Source organism: Felis catus, chromosome B3, assembly GCF_018350175.1.
Source record: "Felis catus isolate Fca126 chromosome B3, F.catus_Fca126_mat1.0, whole genome shotgun sequence".
NCBI classification, from domain to species: Eukaryota; Metazoa; Chordata; class Mammalia; order Carnivora; family Felidae; genus Felis; species Felis catus.
In genome coordinates, this window is record NC_058373.1 from 739723 (window position 1) to 755805 (window position 16083).

The following is a 16083-nucleotide window of genomic DNA, read 5'->3' on the forward strand; positions in this document are numbered from 1 at the left end:
CGTCCGGCGCGGCACACAGCTGTAGGCGTCCCTTCCCTCCCGAGGCGTCAGGTAAACAGAGGCCGGGCTGGAATTCGGGGCACTCGCAAAGCATGGGGACTCAGACGGGGTCTCCCCGATCACACGCTCGGCAAGCCAGACCCGCCCGCCCGTTCTCCGGGGAATGCCACAAGTTCAGCACTAAACACCCCCGGTCTCGGGAGGAGCCCGAGTGCCGGGCGGGGCAGGGCAAGCCCGGCCCGAGTTCTTCGGTGTCGCAGGCAGGAAGCTGCTTGTGCTTCTGTGCACACGCACATTTGTGACACTTCACAGAACAGGAGCCTGCCCTTTCCTGCCCACGCACACCGCATCTGAGTAGGGGAGAGGCTTGACGTTTTCAGGTTTGGGGGCTGCCGAAGGGCTTCACGCCTGTCCCCAGAAGGGTGGCTTGCGTGTGTGGACGCTGCTCTCTGGAGGCGGCTGGACCCAGAGGAGGGGCACCCCCCCCCACTCTGGAGGAGGGGTGTCCTCGCCCAGGAGTCCGAGCGCTCGTGCAGGTGGCGCTTGGCCTGAAGGGGACGTTCCTGGGCTGGCAGGTGTGGCCCTTCCCACGGCGCCCGGCGGGCAGAGTGGGCGCATCACCCTGGTTCCTCTCCCGCGACCACCCGCTGGACCACGGGCCCCCTGCCTCAGCTTCCTCTGCGGACGTCGCGGCGCCCCCCGCGCCTTCCAACACGCCTCTCCCTTAACTGTCCTTTAGCGAGGCCCACTCGTCCCTCAGAGCTCAGCTCCAACGGCCTCCGCCTGCGGGGCCCCGTCTCCTGGGCACACAGCCCGGTGGCATCCCGCACGAACCCGCAAGGGGCTCACCCTGGACTTTTTTTTTTTTTAGGCACAATTCACATACCGTAAAATTCCCACTTTCAAAGTGTACCACGCAGGGGCGCCTGGCGGGCTCAGTGGGTTAAGCGTCCGACTCTTGACGTCAGCTCAGGCCGTGATCTCATGGTTTGTGAGTTTGAGCCCCGCATCGGGCTCTGCGCTGACAGTGTGGAGCCTGCGTGGGATTCTCTCTCCCTCTCTCTGCCCCTCCCCTGCCTGTGCTCTGTCTCAAAAATAAACGTTTAAAAAAAGATTTATTAAAAAAGACTACGTTCGGGGTGAAGATTTAGGTTAAATTGTTTTTCGAACTAGGTGTCCAATCTAGCACCTTTTATCGAGTAGTGAAAATTAACGTGTCCATATGCTACTCACGGACCGAATTCTCCTTCTGGAGACTCTGGGTGGTACATCTGTTTGTTCTTGGCTGGTGCACCTTCCAGTGTTGACGTGCATTCCCTTCACTCATTCATAAAATCTTAGCACATCTCGGCCTTGTTTCCCTTCAGGTGAATAGAAAAGTGTCAAGCAGTTTTATTGAAAGTTTAGTTGGAAACGTACCAAATCCGTGTTGTTATTTTGGGCAAGAGTTCGCTCATTTATGTTGATGGAGAAGGTGGTTACTGCTCAGTTTACCCAAGCCCTACTTTTGCTTCTAATAATTTTATCATTTTCTTGTATCTAGAACTTCTGTTACTTTTTTTTAATCTTTATTTTTGAGAGGGAGAGAGGGAGACACGGAATCCGAAGCAGGCTCCAGGCTCCGAGCCGTCAGCACGGAGCCGGACGCGGGGCTCGAACCCACAAACCCTGACCTCATGACCTGAGCCGACGTCGGATGCTTAACCCACTGAGCCACCCAGGTGCCCCCATACTGGTATCTTCTAAATAAGCCTTGTTGTCAACCCCCCTCCCACTTCCCCCCAAATATCCTCAAGCCTTTAGCTCTCCAGGAGGCCCAAATGACGCGAAAGGCTTCACGGTAAGGAAACCACAAACCGCAGGACAGAGAGCAGAGCCCCGGCTCCTCCCGTGGACCCGGCTCCCTGAGGCCAAGGGCCACAGCAGTGAGTCCATGGCCGCCTTCTGAACGGAGACCAGGAACTCTCAACGGGGAAGGGGTGGTGTGGGGCTGGCAGGAGGGTCAGGCAGGTTGAGGGGCAGGGCTGGGGGTGGGGGGGTGGGACAGTCCTGGGGGGAGGCCAGTGGCTGGGGAGGGAGGCCACTGAGAGAGAGGCCACTGAGAGAGACAGGCAGGCTTCCGGGCCAGCGCCGGGCATCCGAGTGCCGACTCTGCCAAGCCCGGCACGTTTTTGCACCTCCCCGCCGGGGACAACCTGTCTCAAAGCCAGCCTGTGACGGTGACACCAGTGCCCTCCCCGTCCTCCCGGCCAGGCAGCCCCTCGGGGCCTCCCTCTGGGGGGACGTGTGCCTGGAGGACAGACCGGGGCCACGCCGTGTGTGGCCCCAGCACACAGCACAAGCCTGCACGGGGAGGCTTCGCCAAGTGTTTATTGAACAAAGACCGCAGGGAAGACCGTCACGGGCGCTCTCCACACGTGAGAAGCGGCCCTGTGGGAGATAAAGAGCGTTCGCAGCCGCGTGGGTTGGAGTCCGTTACAGGCACAGGGCTGGCGGCCACCTTTGCGTCAGAGGACACGGGTGGGACTCCTCCTCCTCAGGCCTGCAGGCCGGGCCCGGGGGCCAGGCCCCAGGCGGTGTCCCTGCCACCTCGCCCAGGGCAGGACTCCCTCCGTCAGTCCGTCTGTCCGTCCGTCCAGGCTCACACCAGCGGGATAGGGTAGGAGGCACAGGCCGCCAGCCCACACATGTTCTTCCCGCGCTCGATGAGGAAGTACCTGGGCAGACAGGGTGGGCGGGGGCCTGGCTGGAGCTTCCTCACCACAGACCTTTCTGGAAGGTTTTACCGCTCACCAAGATCTGGCTCCGGGGGTGAGGGCGTCTGAATTTACTCATAAAACAGGAGCGCTGGGCTTACTTTATGGTCAGAAAACCTGACCTGACTTTGCGAAGACCTTTTCCTTGTCTCTCTTCGGCTGACATATTGTGTCCACACCCCACCTTCCCCAGAATTTTCCGGGGCTCCTTCTCAGCCCTGACCTAGGCCCTCACAGAGTTATATATGGTCTCTGTGCCCGCCCCACCCTGCCCTAGGACGCAGACTCTGGTGGGGGACAGGACAGAGTCCCCTCAGGGCATGTACCCAGGGCACCGGGTGCCAGCCCCTGGCTGTTAACGGTCAGGGATAAGCTCGTTGCCTTGGTAACCTGCCCTCCCAGCCCGGTTCCCTCCCAGCAGGGCTCTATGCTGGTTCTGGTTCCGGCCACAGATCCCCCTGAGACAATGTTCCCGTTCCTGACACACGACTGTTAAGATCCGGGGCTCAGGGCAGGCGGGGGCTGCCAGGGACGTCTCCGGGGTGCGTGGGTCACAGTCTCGGGCCCCTCCCCGGGGGCCTGCACGGGGTCTCGGCCAACTGGCCCCTGCTCAGAAGCCACACACTCGACGGGGCGGCGACCCCTCCAGGGCCCCCAGACCCGAGCAATCACGCCCTTCCCAGCTGCTTACCCTTTCATCCCCCACTGGGGGCCCCAAGAGTTCTTCACGATCCAGTAGGGAATCCCATCTTTTTCTCCATACCCAACAGCCAGTACCGCGTGGTTTACTTTATCTGGAGTTTTATGACAGGAAGTGCTGGAGAACGAAAATAAAAAAGGTTTGAACACACAGGAAGGACGAAAGCATCCGACGGCTCAGCCCCCGTCCCGCGGCGGTCCTCGGAGGCTCCAAAGCAGTGTTTCTCAATGCGGGCACCGGAGCCACGTAAGGAGAACTAACTCCGCTCACGGCGCGAGACACGTAGTCCCTCCAGTCCTCTCGGTTCCGTTCACACAAAGGAGCGCACGAGGGGCGCTGGCCCAGCTACAAGCCCGGACGCTCTCTGACGCCTAATTCACAGCAAGGAGAGACCACCCTCCAGCTGCACCTGCCGTTTCTACTGCACCTGTGCACCTGTGCACTTGCCTTACCTGCGCCCCTCCCGTACCCGCGCACCTGTGCACCCGCCCCCCTCCCGCACCTGCGCACCCGTGCACCTCCCACACCCGTGCACGCAACAGTATCTGGGGCGTTGCTATGTTGCCACTGAATTTATTTTTAAGACTACCTGTACTTGGGGCAAACGCACAGGTTTTCCGTGGGCAACGGGGAACCAGTTTCCACAAGGAAATCCTAAGAAACTCAAGAGGACAAGAGGCGGTGCTGACTCGTCACTGGGCTGACGCCTGACTGGGTTCCTGCTCTGGGACAGGCCGGGGCAGGTGGCGGTGCACCTGCAGGGCCCGCAGCTCTGCTCCCGTCCCAGGGAAGCTTCGCTCGGCAGGAGGCCCCTGCCGGATGGCGACCCGGGGCTGAGGAGCCCGAGAAAGGCAGGCCTGGAACCACAAACCCTCAGTGTGGCTGGGGTGGGGCGCGAGGGCCGAATGGGGACCACGCGGCAGATGAGCTCAGAGAAAGAAGGGCCAGATCACCGGGGTCCCCCAGCCCAGCCGACCCTGGACCCTGGACGGGTACGCTGAGGAGGCAGAGGCTGGCGTGGCTGGAGAGCGCTCCACAAGGCGGACTCTGGCTCTGAGCGGAGGGCGGCCCCCCGGTGGGGCACAAGGACACGTGGGTCAGAGCACATTTCTGGGCAGCGTTATGAGGGTGGGGAGGAGACGTGTCGGATCTGAGGTCCCCACAGGGCACCCGCTTCGGCTGGCCGGACGGCCGTGGGTCCCGTGGGCCTGCTCATGACGTGGGACAGGCGGGTGGCCAGAGGCAAGGGTGAGGTGAGCCCCGTCTCAGAAACGCTCGGTTTTCTGAAGAGCGGTGTCGGGAGACTCCCGGCGCGGGGTCCCGAGAGCGGCCGCTTTCTCCTCCCTCTCTCACAGCTTCCCACCCTGAACGCGGGTGTTTTCGGCCACGGGCAATTCTTCCACCGACACAGAGGAAGCACTGTCGCCGAGCGGCCCGGTCTGTCCTTCTCCCCACTCCTCGCCACGCCAGACTCCACGCCCGGAGCCGCGGGGCCCGAGTGGGCCGTGGGAAACGCCAAGCCCGCGGCGCCCTCAAGCAACGGCCTGGCCAGGAGTGGGGGACGCCCGCCCGGCCCCGGCCCTGTGGCTGCGGGCCCACTCACCTGGAGTAGACGCCCTTTCTGTACATCATGAAGTCGTCGGTGACCTCGAAGGCAAAGCTCACGGGGTTGTACAGGGCCACCGCCTCCACCATCGCCTCCTCGTCATTCTGTGGACACACAGTCTCTGTCACCTCTGACCCCGTTCAAAACATGCTCCTTCGTCCCAGGGTAGGGACGGAGGCTGGGGGCTGGGTGGGTGCACGAGGAAGGAAGAGAAGACTGCGTCGGGCCAAAAAGCCACTAAGGGGCGGAGGCTGCACCCTCCACCCAGCAGACGGTGGGGGTTTTGCCTGAATGGCCCGGTTCCTGCCCTTTTTCATTTGGCTTACGGGCTGCTCCCCTGAAGCCTCGGCTCCCCTGTGACCCTCCTTCCCTTCGCTGGGCTGGTCTGCTGGCGATCTCTCTTCCTAATAAGGAAACCCTCAGGGTGGGGGCCATGGGTGCAGGCGGGCCGGCTCGTTCTGTCACTGCGGTCCCCCTACAGTCCCTCCACGACTCCCCCTCCCCTGCCCACGGGACCCCTGCCCTCACAAAGCCAGCAAAATCAACCACCTCTCCCTCTGCCTGCGTCCTGGCGTGAAGCCAGCCGCGGGCACTTCACGTTGTGTGGTTGTCTGTTACGGCAGCATAACCTGGCTTATCCTGACTGATGCACGTTCATACTCGGTGAATCTGCATTCACTCTCTCGCGCACACGCTGATGGCACTCACACACACACACCCCGTGTTGCGGGATGGGAGTCGCTGCCTGCAACTTACGGAGGAGGACACGGAGACAAGGCTGGAGCCCTGCACAGACCCAGGTCAGAGCCCCCGCGCCTGATGCGAGTCCCACGCTCTGCCCCTCCCGCCTCCCTCCCACCCTTTGCCGCCGCGGTGACTGGGCACAATGATAAGACCTTCTAGTCAAAGTGCTAGGAGAGGAGGCTGCGCGCTGTGCCCCGGCCCCCTCGTGAGAACACAGTCCCCGTCGGAGGGAAGGATCCGGTACTCACGATTGTGATGTTGGCTACGTCCTTCACGAAGGCAATGGCCTTGCTGGGCTGGAATTTGCAGTCCCCGTCCTGTTCAGGCAAACGGTGTGGAACACGGGTGAGGGAGGCTCGACCCCAGGCTGGGACTTCAGGCCTCCCCCGAGCCGGCTGATGATGTCTGCGGAGCCAACGCCCCGTGCGCTGGGGCCGGGTGATGGGGTCACTTAAAAGGGAGTCAGAGGCATCCTTGTTCTCAAGGAGCTCACAGGGGCGGGACGGCCCGGCACTGGCTTCGGCAGAGGTGGGCTCACGGGCACTCGGCGGGACGGAGGTGAGCGTGAGCCTGCCCGGCCGGGGAAGGGAGGGACGACTCAGCGGGTGGACCGAAGGAGCAGCTGTGTGACCTCCGACGGCTGGAAGGCGGACTCGAGTGAGGGTCTAGGGTGGGGACGGTCCCCAGACAGCCCACCGGTGGCCGGCAGGTTTTCAGGGGGCTGGTGCCGCTCGCCGGTGCGGGGACACCGGTGGCAGGCGGAGCCACAGGTCTGGGGGAAGGACAGGGCTGTGGACGGGGAGGACGTGGCCCGGTGACCTGTGGCGTGTTCAGCAGGCCTTGGGCAAAGAGGGTGCGGGTGCTGGAGGGCGTGCTCTGGCACCCACGGCAGACAGGGGGAGCAGCCGAGGCTGGCGCCGGGTGGGGGGGGACCCGGAGCGGCGGGAGGGTGGTGCTGCAGCCTGGAGGGGAGGAGGAGGCGCTCCCCGAGGCTGAGGGGTCGGCGGCGCGCAGCCCAGGCCACGAGGCCGTGCCACCCAGGGTTACCTGGCCCTTGTAGGGGTAGGTGTCTTCACCCATGATGCCTTTGTTGTACCGGATGTACTCGAACGCCTGGCTGGGGAGGCCCCTGTGAGAAGCACGAACGGAGGTGTCTACCTGAGCCGGCCCCGCCCCCCGCGGCCCCTGCAGGCGCTGGACCTCGACCGGGGCAGGGCCCAGCCGCAGGGGAGCTCTCTGGGCACGGGAGGGGCTGGCAGGGCCGCCCCAGCTCCCTGGCCCCGGGACAGACACCCGGAGTCCGAGGACGGTCAAACATGTGTCAGGGGCACAGAGAGCCCTTGGGGGTCTCAGGGACCCCGGGCCCAGGCCCTTCTGCCAGGAAGAGCAAGCAGTCCCACTGGACGGCAGAAGGGACCCGCCCACGGCCTGCTCTGGCCGCCGCCATGCCCGCTGGGCCCCCAAGTGCAAGGCGCTTTGCAAACATGACCGCCCAGCTCCTCCCGTGAACCCCGTGTGGCCCATACCGTTATTTCTTGGGGCTCAAAGATGCTGAACAACCTCCCAGGGACCCCTCAGCCACAGCCATGGAAAGAGGGCGGATGGTGGAACCAGACAGGCCTGGGCTCGGATCCCAGCTCTGCCCAATTCCGGCTAAGGGACCTCGGGCGTATGACCGTCCCCTCCATGAAGCCGGGACGACTCTCCTCCCACCGCTGACCCAACAGAAGCGGTCTTGGGAAACGAGGGGGGCTCTGGGCCCCCCGGGCAGGGACGCACCCTTGGCAGCCATGATTGTTGAAGTTCTGGGCACAGTCGACCAGCTGCTGTTCCGCCTGCAGGAAGGGGCGAGCGCGGTGAGCGAGAGCGGAGAGCGAGGGCTGGCGCACACCCCTGTGGCCTCATCGGCACTGTGTCAGGGCCGGTTACAAGCACCCAGGGTGGGGACAGCAGGCGTGCGGGGGCAGGCCAGGGCCGGCGGGCGAGGGCGGGTGGCCGCTGGGCGCTGCCCGTAGGTGTGCACGGCGAGGCTCGTGTGCCCACGGTGGCAGGCCTCACTGGAGACCCCGCTCCGCCCTCCGGGCCCTGCCCCTCGCCCCGCTTGCCCTGGGGTCACGGGGTCAGCAGTCGCACACACAGGCCCCGCTCTTCCCTCCTGTTGACAGCCGCGGCAGTCGGAAGAGCATGGCTCCCAGGCGTGCCCCAGCCCGCAGGCGCTGCTTTCTGAAGTCCCCTCAGGCCGCCAAGACCAGCGCCACCTGGGCACCACCGGAACGGGCCCTTGGCTGCGTCCTGGGGAAACCTCATTCCTTTCCGGCAAAATGTCCGTGGAGACTCCCAGGCCGAACGTCCACAAGGCTGGGGGCCCGGTGCCAGCTGGGGCAGCATCGCCACCGAGCCCCGAAGGAGCCTGAAGGCCCACCTGGCCCTCCTGCCAGGCCCTGGGGCCAAGCCACGACCTCCGTGGGTGGCCCCAGGGGCGGACTGCTTACCAAAGACAGCAGTTTCCCGGTTTTGATGGCGATGGCGGACTCCAGGGCCCCCGTGGTGGAGAAGGTCCAGCAACTGCCACAGCCGCCCTAGAGAGGCCGGGGCGGGGGTCAGTCACAGGGACCCCAGGAGGCAGGCTCCCGTGTCCTCGGGCCCTTGCGGGGTCCCTCCTGTTACAGGTGGGGTGCCCGAGGCCTGCAGAGGAGCAGGAGCGGCTGCCAGCCACGGGTGCCTCCTAGCCCCGGCCCCTCGCTGACCAGGCCCCACGGCCCCGCGAGGGCCGGAGCGCCCGTCTCTGGATTTCCTCCTCCTTCTGAATCTTACGCTCCTCCTCCACTCCCCATGGTTTCTCAGCAGGACTCGTCCAAGTCTCGTTTCCAGAACCTTCTCTGTCACCTCTCCACCTCCAACCTCACTCCACCCACTGTCCTCACGAGCAAACTAACAACTCCCCAAACCCTGTGTCGGCCCTGACCTCCATCGGGGCCCAGATGGTCCCACCCCACCTCGCCCACCTGCCGCAGTCACGGCCCGCCTCGGGGCGCCATGCGGGTCAGGCGCCACAGCTTGGCTGCCTGTGTGTCACCGCTGTGCCAGCCGGGGGTCACCTCCGTCCCGTCAACTGTAAAACGGGGCCGGCGCGCCTGCCTCGCGGGGCTGTGAGAGGCGCAGACAGGGTCCTGTGGCTCAGGCCTCATGCCTCTTCCTCCCTGACTGGTCGGCCCCTGAGCGCCCCTCTCATCACCCCTCACCGCCCAGGGGTCAGTCCTCCGGCCCTGCCGTCCCGCAGAGGGCCTTCCTGCTGGCCTCTTCCTCCCTCCGTTCGGGGAGGACCCCGTCCGGTCAAGAAGACCTTGTCACGGACAAGGAGAAAATGTTTCTCAGCAAGAGTCTCAACGGAAGGCCAGTGTTCCTCGGGGGGTGGGGACTTCCCCCCATACTCTCTGGAGGTGAGGGGATGGTGTCGTTCTGGAGGAGGCCACCGAAGGCCGCTGCACTGTGACTTCTGGGGGAGGGACATCGTGGGCAGAGGGGACAGCAGGGGGCAGGGGCAGACTCCCCGGAACACGGCCGGCTGCCTCACAGCTTTGTGAGGGCAGGAGGCCAGGCCACCGCAGGGGGTGGCCGGCCGGAGTGTGCCTGGTGGGCGGGCTCCACGCCGCGAGCTGACCGCCTGCAGCCACCCAGCGGGAGAGGCTGGCCAGGCCTCGCCGGGCGGATGGAGGGTGGGAAGAGACGACACGGGGGGGCAGGAACGGGGTCCTGGGGTCCCATCTCCGAAGGGCGCAGAGAATACGATGTTCAGAGGGACTTTGTAGGAGACCTGGGACGCATGGGGAACCCTGGGCGTGGGGGGCACAGCCGAGCTTCAGTCTAACAAGGAGGGACTTTGTCTCCCTCCAGAGCAGCCCCCAGCATCACCTCACAGCCTCCCAGAGGCGGGGGGACGGGGGACAGACACAGATCTGGGGACACCTGCCATGCTCTGGGTTCTTCTGGGAATACTGTCTGCGAATGTGGCGATTTGGAGGGGAAGGGGGGGTGCCACGCATACCTGGTTTTTCACTGGCGAGACATACTTCCCCTTTGTGCGCCAGTCCACAAACGGTGGGTAGGGACCAGTGCCCCGCAGGTAGTTACCTCTGGTGGCTGAGCAGTTCTGCAACAGCCAAACACAGTGTTTTCAGGGGAAAAACGTGCAGTTAAAACAGAATCACCGACAGAGAAGGAGAAAGAACCATCCCGCCCCCAGCGACTGGGTCCAAACGCTAACAGACGCGTGCCTTTCAGAGCCCCGGCCGGAGAACCAGGTTCGGCAAATAAAAATGCAGTTCCTGCAGTTAAATTTGAACCTGACGTGAACGGTGAATAAGTCTGTTATTCAGCCTAAGTACGCCCTGTGCACGTTTACGCCATATTTACACCAAAAAGTCACGTGCTGTTTGCATGAAACTGAGTTTTAACTGCGCATCTGTATTTTCTGGGGCAACCCTAAGTCTGGGGTCCACGAGGCTGAGGCCACAGGTGTGGGCGGGGGAACTGCTCCGAGCGGCCTCTCTGACTCCCCAAGAACCCCGGTGAGGGGGTGGGGCGGGCTCTGCTGGGGAAGGAGAGCAAAGGTCTGAGCGGAAGGAGTCCCATCTGGTGACAACACACAACACCTACCTGAGGCTCCGACCAAAGATACTTGTGTTTTATTTCGGCAAAGCTCATATCCGAAAACTGGTTCAGTCCCACTGAAAAAGAGAAGGAAAAACAAAAAACCCAAAGAAAGAGGGGCTCCTAAGCCTCTAAGAAACAGAAAAGACAAAGAGACCCACGTTAACCTGCGTCCCAAGTCTGCAGCAGCCGGTGCCCTCACGTGTTCTGAACGTGACGTGACCTAATACGCCAAGGTCAGGCGTGCCTGTGCCTCCGAACCGCCCGGGGAGCGTCTCAGCTGTGCGCGCGTGGGCTGGGTGGCAGGGATGTGGGTGCGGCTAGTGTGGGGGGCGGGGCCTGGGCACCCAGCGCCTGACACCCGGCCGGAGAGCCCGATGGCCGTCCAGGTGAAGAGCCTTCCACCGGCCGTCACCGCCGCACAGGGCGGGGAGCACTCCCATCTCCCCCACAGCCCAGTGAAGCATCAGAGGCGTCGACGAGCTCCCCCAGGACAGCTCGGCCAGTGTGGGCAGAAACAAGAGCCACGCACGGCTTTCCCGTATTATGCCTGCTGCCCACACTACGGTCAGCTGGCCCTGCCGTGGTTTCTGAGGCCCTGGATACACCGTGTGCACGTGCTTCTAGTGACTTCTCGTGACGCCACCCCGGAGGGAAGGCGGACGTCCCTAGAGGCTGCTCCTGAGTGCAGAGCACCGAAGCGGGGTGCTGCTGGCCAGCACTCCAAGGGCAGGGCTCAGCATCGGGACGGACCCTCGGCGGGCAGGAGCGGGCAAGAGAGGGCAGGGCTCCTACACGGTCTCCTATAGACCTCACGACCCGCGGGGGGGCCCGGTACCGTCCTGCATCACAGACACTCTCGGAGCCCAGCAGAGCCAGAATCTGGGGTCCCGGAATCGGGACGTGCCCGCACCCTAACTCCCGGCGCGCCTTCCACCCTCGGGCGCCCCTAGCGCGCGTGTGTCCGGCCCTGAGACGCGATCCCGGGAGCCTGGCGGGAAGGCGGCCCCGCGGTACTTTTAAAGGTGTGGTTCCCAGCGTTGTGGGCGCTTATCCTCCTCCAGTTGCCGACAAAGGTCTGCAGCCTGCGCTGGTACTCCTCTGAGCTGTATCTCTTTTGGTGCTAAAACAAAACACATCAGGCGTAAGTCACGGAGACGAGCGGCGGCTCGTCAGAAGGAGACGGTTCGTTTCCTAAGAGGAGGGCTGGAGCTTTCCTTTCCGCCTCGACCCTCGAGGGAGCCGTGCTAGTGGGCGGGCGCCGCTGAGGCGTCTGCTGAGGAAGTCAGGAGGTGGCCAAGCGCGGCCCTGCCTCCGGGGACCTGTGGCCGGAGCGAAGGCGAGGGGCCGAGTCCCGGAGGCCCCGGGAGAGACGGGCCACGTGCAGGTCCTCCGCGGACGCACAGCCGCTGCCGGGTCAGGTGCCTGTCAGACATCACCGTCTCTCGGAAGCACCTGCACTCGTGTCCCCCAAACTGCCCCGCGGCCGGCAGGCGTCGCACGGCGATTGGAACGGAACACACACCTCGGAGGTGAATGCACTCACGTCGCTGAATCTTTCCCGCTTTGGCCAGCTCCCTGTCCGGAAGGCCCCAGGGGCAGGGGGCTGGAAAATCCCTCCCCGTCGCCTCAAATCGGGCACAGCAGGGCGTGAGAACAGGCAACAGAGAGGGGAAGAGCGGCGGAAAGAAGCTGGGCACTGACCTGGACCATCCATGACTTAAAGTGAACTTTCTCTGCAGAAAGGAAAAAAAAAAAAAACCAGATTAGGCCCCGGGTTCCCGGCCATGATGCTGGCCCGCAGCCAGGCAGGGCACTTTAGAACTGATTTGCATTTCAGGAAACTAGGCTACATTCAAAGCACCGAAAATGATGTTGTGTCGCACAGAATGCCAAAAAGCCCTCAAACTCTCACTGCTGCTGCGGCTGCGGGAGCGGAAACGGCCGGTGGGTGTCCTCGGGGCGGCGCCCAGACGACAGACGGGGCCCCCGGTACTCTTTTACCCCATGTGGGTGCCGGCTGTGCATCTGTGTTTATGTGGACCCCAAGGGCCAACAGATTTCTTCTTCAAGGGGCAGATAACAGATATCTCGGTCTCTGCAGGGTCCCGTGGTCTCCGTCGCCGCCACCCCGCTCTGCCCCTGCCATGTGACCACGCTCCGGTAAAACGCGAGTCACAAACGCTGCCCCGCGGTGCCCGTACGTGGGGTTTTGTGTTGTCTGCAATTTCGCGTTACATTTCAGTGGCTGCGAAGGACGCATTCCAGCTTATTGTAAATACTGGCATTTTAAAATGAGACGGCCACATCGTTCTCTCAGAGTTAGCCAGGGAATCCATGTACAACACCGCGGTGGGAAAGTCGCCATCCGCAACAGAAGGGAGCGGGGCACGTGTTCACACTCGATGCCCGACCGTCCTTTCAGACGACGAGGACGGAAAGTATGCATTTAAGTTATTTTTACTTCCTGTGACTCACACATCCCTGAACATTATACAAATGTATTCTGGATTGAATAATCATCATTAACACCCCAACTGATTAAACTATTTCAGGGGCGCCTGGGCGGCTCAGTCGGTTAAGTGTCTGACTTCGGCTCAGGTCGTGATCTCGCGGTCCACGAGTTCAAGCCCCGCGTCGGGCTCTGTGCCGACAGCTCAGAGCCTGGAGCCTGCTTCGGATTCTGTGTCTCCCTCTCTCTCTGACCCTCCCCCGCTTGCACTCTCTCTCTCTCTCTCAAAAATAAACATTAAAAAAGATTTAAAAAGTATTCCAAATATACGCTATGAAAAATAATCGTTAAACATGAAAAACAAACTTGTATCAGAAGTGCACCCCTCATGAGATAAATAGGACTTTACTAACAACACCCGCTCGTGGATTTATAGATTCATGAGTGAATATTTCCTATTTTTTCGAACGGGTCAGCATTAATTCTAGGAATAAATCAAAGGACTAAGAAATCCTGCTAAGTAAGCAGATCTTAACTGCCGATTGCTTCTGGGAATGGAAGGCAATTTTTAGAGCAAAGGCTCTCAATTCCTCTGTTCCTAATCACATGATGCTCTACAACCCCATCAGCTGATACCTCTGTGAGGCCCTCTCTTCCATCTCTGTTTCCTTGAAGAACCAGCAACAGCCTTGAAGAAGGATTTGTTACCATCTGTCTTTGCTGCCTCCGAGGTGTTTATGACCACAAGGCCCAGACTTAGGACAAGTGAGAGGCGCTCTCTCCCGGAAGATCAGTGTGAGCAAAGAGGACGTTTGGAAGTAAAGGGGCTGGACGCTGACCCCTTATCTGTGCCCCAGTCACTGGGAATTTCTCTGTGTTCCTCCAGGGACTGCCATCCCTCTCCGTCCCTCCCCGCCCCTCACCCCCACCTTGAAATTCCCCCGGTTAAAGAGCACTGCTTCTCAGCATCCTGGCTTCCCTGTGTGGGTCACACGCCTATTCAGAAACCAAGCTGTTGCCACTTTCCCTGGGAAAGAAATGCCCGTTTCTCCAGTACAATCCGGTGAAAGGTTTCAGAGGGTTCCCAGTCCTGGTTTTAGGGCCCTGTGCAGCAGGTGGTTTCAGAAGAAGACAGACCTCAACTCAGGACCAGGGTTTGAGGCCAGACGGAGTTTAGGACAACTGACTGGCCTCTTTGCCTCTGGGCGATTTCAAAGTCAGCAAGCAGGTGTGACGAGCCTGGCCTATTCCTCATTCGCTGGAGGTCAGTGGCAGAAAAAGCCAGAGGTGCTCTTGGGGCTGGGCCGGAAGGACCTGCGGGTGAGCCCAGAGTCCCAACCTCGGACAGACCCATGTCAAACCCCCTGTGACTTCTGGAGGCGGCATCTTCACGTCTGCCCTGCCTGGGAGACTGTGCACGGGACAGGAAGAGCAGGGGTCAGCAAACTACGGCGAGCTGGAAAATGTTTCTTTTACACTTTCGAAGGATTGAAAAACATACACCACATTTTGTGAGACCTGAGAATCATCTGAGTTCAAATTTCAGAGTCCAGAAATAAAGGTTTATGGGAACACAGCCCCGCTCACTCACGTACACACCGTCTACGGTTACCCTCCCCAGCAGAGTTAAGTAGTCGCTACACACGGTGTGACCCACAAAGCCTAAAATATTTCCCATCTGGCCCTTACAGAAAGAGCTTGCGGGGCCCGGCTCTGGAGTTAGTACGGGTGCCTGTGCGACCGTCCACACAGCCACACAGCCGGGGCAGAGCACAGCCCTGGCCCCCGGGGGGAACTGGGTTCTCCTCAGCTTGGGGCTGACCTGCAGCTGGCCCCCTCGCCCCCACCCAGGTTTGCAAGACCGGGGGGGGGGGCTTTCTAGCACAAATGTGTACAGAGGAACGAGGCAAGATTCTGAGCCAACAAGATTCAGCCTCTGTGATCTCTGTCCCGTCCCAAGGCTGTCCCTTGGCAATCCTCTGGGTGCAGGGCGAGTAGGGCAGAAGCAGGGAGGGCGGCAGGCTCGCAGGGAAGAGCCCTCAGCCTGGGGAGGTGCCCAGGGCCGCAGCAGCAGCAGAAGCGGTGCAAGAACAGAGTGCCCCCGGCCTAAAGGGCAGCCCTGGGGCCTGACCGTCCACCAAAGCGCTTGGAGCAGCGCCCTCAGGCTTCAAGGGCTAGAATAGGTCGCTCCTGCAAAGCCCATTCTACAGGACTCTCAGGGCAACTGCAGAGATCCCCAGGAAGTTGCCAGAAAGGCTGGAAAGTCCCTGCTCATCCCCGCAGGGGCACAGCCAATCCTCTACGTCCCCCCGCGGGACGTGGAGGCAGCGGCTTCTCCGGGGCTCCAGGCCCTGCAGGCGCCTGGGCCAGTGGGGCCTTGGACGCCCAGCCCACCCGCTCCTCTGGTCACGCAAGACGCCCTCTCAGCCTCCCCCTCCTCCCGGCCCCCTCCCCTAACGCAGTTCACCCCTCCCGGGTCCTGGGGCCGGGGAGAGAGAGGCCCTGCCTCACCGCCCCCAGCCAGGTGCTCCCCACCCCCGCCCGAGCCGGCCCGGCCTGGGCCCTCTCCCGCGGCGCCCCCTCCCCGTACCTAAGGAGCTCACGTAGAGGTCGGCGGCGCCGCAGGCCGGGGGTCCCAGGAGCCCCGCGCCCGCGCAGAGCAGCGACAACACGGCCCACATCGCAGCGGCTTGACCCCGCGGACTGGCTCCGAGGGCCCAGGAGCGCGGCGGAGGCGGCTCCGGGGCGGGGGCGGGGGCACCGGGATGGGGCGGGGCTCCGGGGGCGGGGCGGGGCTCCAGGCGGGGGCGGGGCACCGGGGGGCGGGGCTCCATGGGGGAGGGGCACCGGGGATGGGGCGGGGCGGCGGGGCGGGGCTCCAGGCGGGGGCGGGGCACCGGGGGGCGGGGCTCCGGGACACCGCTGCGCCCGAAGAGGAGACGCACCTGAGGTGCGCGCTCTGCCGCCTCTTCCTCCTACGGTGCAAGGAAGGCCTTCGCGGGCAGGGGTTGCTGCGGGGCAGTCACAGCGTGACCTCGTCTCCCTGCCCGCCCCCACCCCCGGATGCCCCTATCTCCACCGTCCGCCCCCACCCCCCGCAGCCCCCCATCTCCCCCACCGGCCCCCACCCCCCGCAGCCCCTCATCTCCCTGCCTGCCCCCCTGCCCTGCAGCCC

General features: G+C 62.8%; 1 protein-coding gene across 2 annotated transcripts; it reads right to left on the reverse strand.

The window, feature by feature from the left end:
- Nucleotides 1-1098: 1098 nt before the first annotated feature.
- CTSH (cathepsin H) lies at nucleotides 1099-15657 on the reverse strand. 2 transcript variants are annotated; one of them, XM_023254788.2, is made up of 12 exons: nucleotides 15499-15657; nucleotides 12161-12192; nucleotides 11474-11579; nucleotides 10463-10533; nucleotides 9852-9956; nucleotides 8299-8385; nucleotides 7586-7641; nucleotides 6854-6935; nucleotides 6055-6123; nucleotides 5060-5166; nucleotides 3448-3573; nucleotides 1099-1361 (listed from the first exon to the last, which is right to left on the reverse strand). In XM_023254788.2, exons 1-12 carry the CDS (start codon nucleotides 15587-15589, stop codon nucleotides 1328-1330), a joined length of 966 nt encoding a protein of 321 aa, XP_023110556.1. In that variant the 5' UTR covers nucleotides 15590-15657; the 3' UTR covers nucleotides 1099-1327. The 2 variants fall into 2 exon arrangements, with proteins under 2 accessions (XP_023110556.1, XP_023110555.1); XM_023254787.2 differs by lacking the exon at nucleotides 1099-1361 and adding an exon at nucleotides 2353-2717 and having other exon boundaries at nucleotides 15499-15656.
- Nucleotides 15658-16083: the final 426 nt, after the last annotated feature.

Coding starts and splice junctions, on each gene's coding strand:
- CTSH (XM_023254787.2), bottom strand. CDS start 15,589: ATGTGGGCCGTGTTGTCGCTGCTCTGCGCGGGCGCGGGGCTCCTGGGA. Junction 11,580..12,160: donor TTAAGTCATGGATGGTCCAG/GTCAGTGCCCAG, acceptor GTTTTGTTTTAG/CACCAAAAGAGATACAGCTC. Junction 8,386..9,851: donor TCTCGCCAGTGAAAAACCAG/GTATGCGTGGCA, acceptor CGGCCTCTCTAG/GGCGGCTGTGGCAGTTGCTG.